This window comes from Pterocles gutturalis, unplaced genomic scaffold (assembly GCF_000699245.1).
Source record: "Pterocles gutturalis isolate BGI_N339 unplaced genomic scaffold, ASM69924v1 scaffold35341, whole genome shotgun sequence".
NCBI lineage: Eukaryota > Metazoa > Chordata > Aves > Pterocliformes > Pteroclidae > Pterocles > Pterocles gutturalis.
The window spans coordinates 4,437-5,925 of record NW_010106726.1 but is presented as its reverse complement, the minus strand read 5'-3'; the positions used below and the strand labels follow the sequence as shown (position 1 = coordinate 5,925).

Here is a 1,489-nt window from a genome sequence, read left to right as displayed (position 1 = left end):
CTTTCCAGCTGGAAGAGAGCAGTGCTGAGAGCAGGGACGGCTGCAGGTGAGGAGAGGGCTGGGGGCTGCATGGAGGCTCATCCACAGCACACCCATGGTCCCACCAGCCGCTCCCAGAGGCCCTCAGCCAGCCGTGGGGCTGCATCCTGCATCCTGCCCAGGTGACGGAGGCAGCACCATGGCTTGCTGGCCAGGCTGGCAGTCAGCACACCGCTGTGGCACACGGTGAGCTCCAGGCGTTGCCCCTCAGAGTGACAGGATCTGGCCCCTGGATCCCGCGCCCGGGCGTTGGCTCTCCTTGTGCACGCTCTGCGCCAGCTCATTGTCCCATCCACTCTTGGCTTGTCAGAGCCTGGTTCCCCCAGGCACTCGAGGGCAGGATCAGGCCCCCGTGCTGCTCCCCGCCTGCCTGCACCCCCGGGGCTGCCGGCTCCTCCTGGACGCTCTCAGGCGAAGGCACAACAGCCGGATTTCTTCTTCTGCGACTCTATGTAGTCTTGGATCTGAAAGCGGGGCTCATCTGGCGGCTGCACCGCACGCTGCTTCAGCTCCCTGGGATGGGGGGACCATGTTACCCCCACCTGCCCATGCCAGTGCTGGCGCGGGAGGTGATGGGGCCTCAGGGGACAGCCCTTCTTCCCTTGACAGGTCCCCTGGCCCCAGGTACTCACTTGGCAATGGCCAGGAAGGCCAGCTCCACGTTCATGCCCGTCTTGGCACTCGTCTCCATGAAAGGCACCCCGTACTCCTGCAAGAGCAGCATGGCTCCATCAGCATCCAGCCCCTGCTTGTCCGAATTGTCCCCATTGCCAGGCTGAGGCTTGGGGACAAGGTGCCATCCCCTCCCTGCCTTGCCCCAGGTTTCACGAGCAAGTGGCTGTCACACTGCCCTTGCTAGAGCTGGGCAGGTCTGAGCACCCAGCAGAGGGGGTGGCACAGCTGCGCGGGGTCCCCGAGCGATGTGCAATTGTCTGGGGGGGTGACTGCAGCTGGGTTAGACCCTGGCATGGCTCACCCTGGCCAGTGATGCTCCGTCCTCCATCCTCACAGCCCTCCCGCTGCTCATGTCAGCCTGCCAAGGGAAGGAAAGTGTCACCGTGTACCAGGGCCAGCTGGCACCTTGGGGGCATCTGGCAGGCAAGTGGTGGGGGGTGCACAGGGGACTGCCAGGAACTGGGAGTGTCAGGGGCCCAGGAACATCCAGTGCCCAGAGAATCTGGGACCTGGTGAGCATCTGGGACCTGGGGGCATTCAGGATGTTGGGGGGCATTTGGGACCTGGGGAAGCATCTGGGATCTGGGGAAGCATCTGGGACCCAGGGGGCTCCTGGTCCCCTGCCAGGCATCGAGTACCCAGCATCAGTCAGGATCCAGGGGACACCCAGTCCCAGGGGAAAATCCAGTCACACATTGGGCACCTGGCAGCATCTGGGACCTCGGGAGAGAATCTGGGACCTGGGTGGGCACCTGGGACTTGGGGCTATCTGGGA

At 64.3% G+C, this 1,489-nt stretch overlaps 1 protein-coding gene across 1 annotated transcript in view; it reads right to left on the bottom strand.

Annotated features, from left to right (window-relative positions):
• Positions 1 to 446: 446 nt before the first annotated feature.
• LOC104472281 (ras-related protein Rab-37-like) overlaps positions 447 to 1,489 on the bottom strand; it is a 4,208-nt gene continuing 3,165 nt past the window's right edge. Inside the window, 3 exon segments of the mRNA XM_010087879.1 lie at positions 447 to 552; positions 672 to 748; positions 1,016 to 1,072. Coding sequence (XP_010086181.1) covers positions 447 to 552; positions 672 to 748; positions 1,016 to 1,072 — 240 coding nt within the window.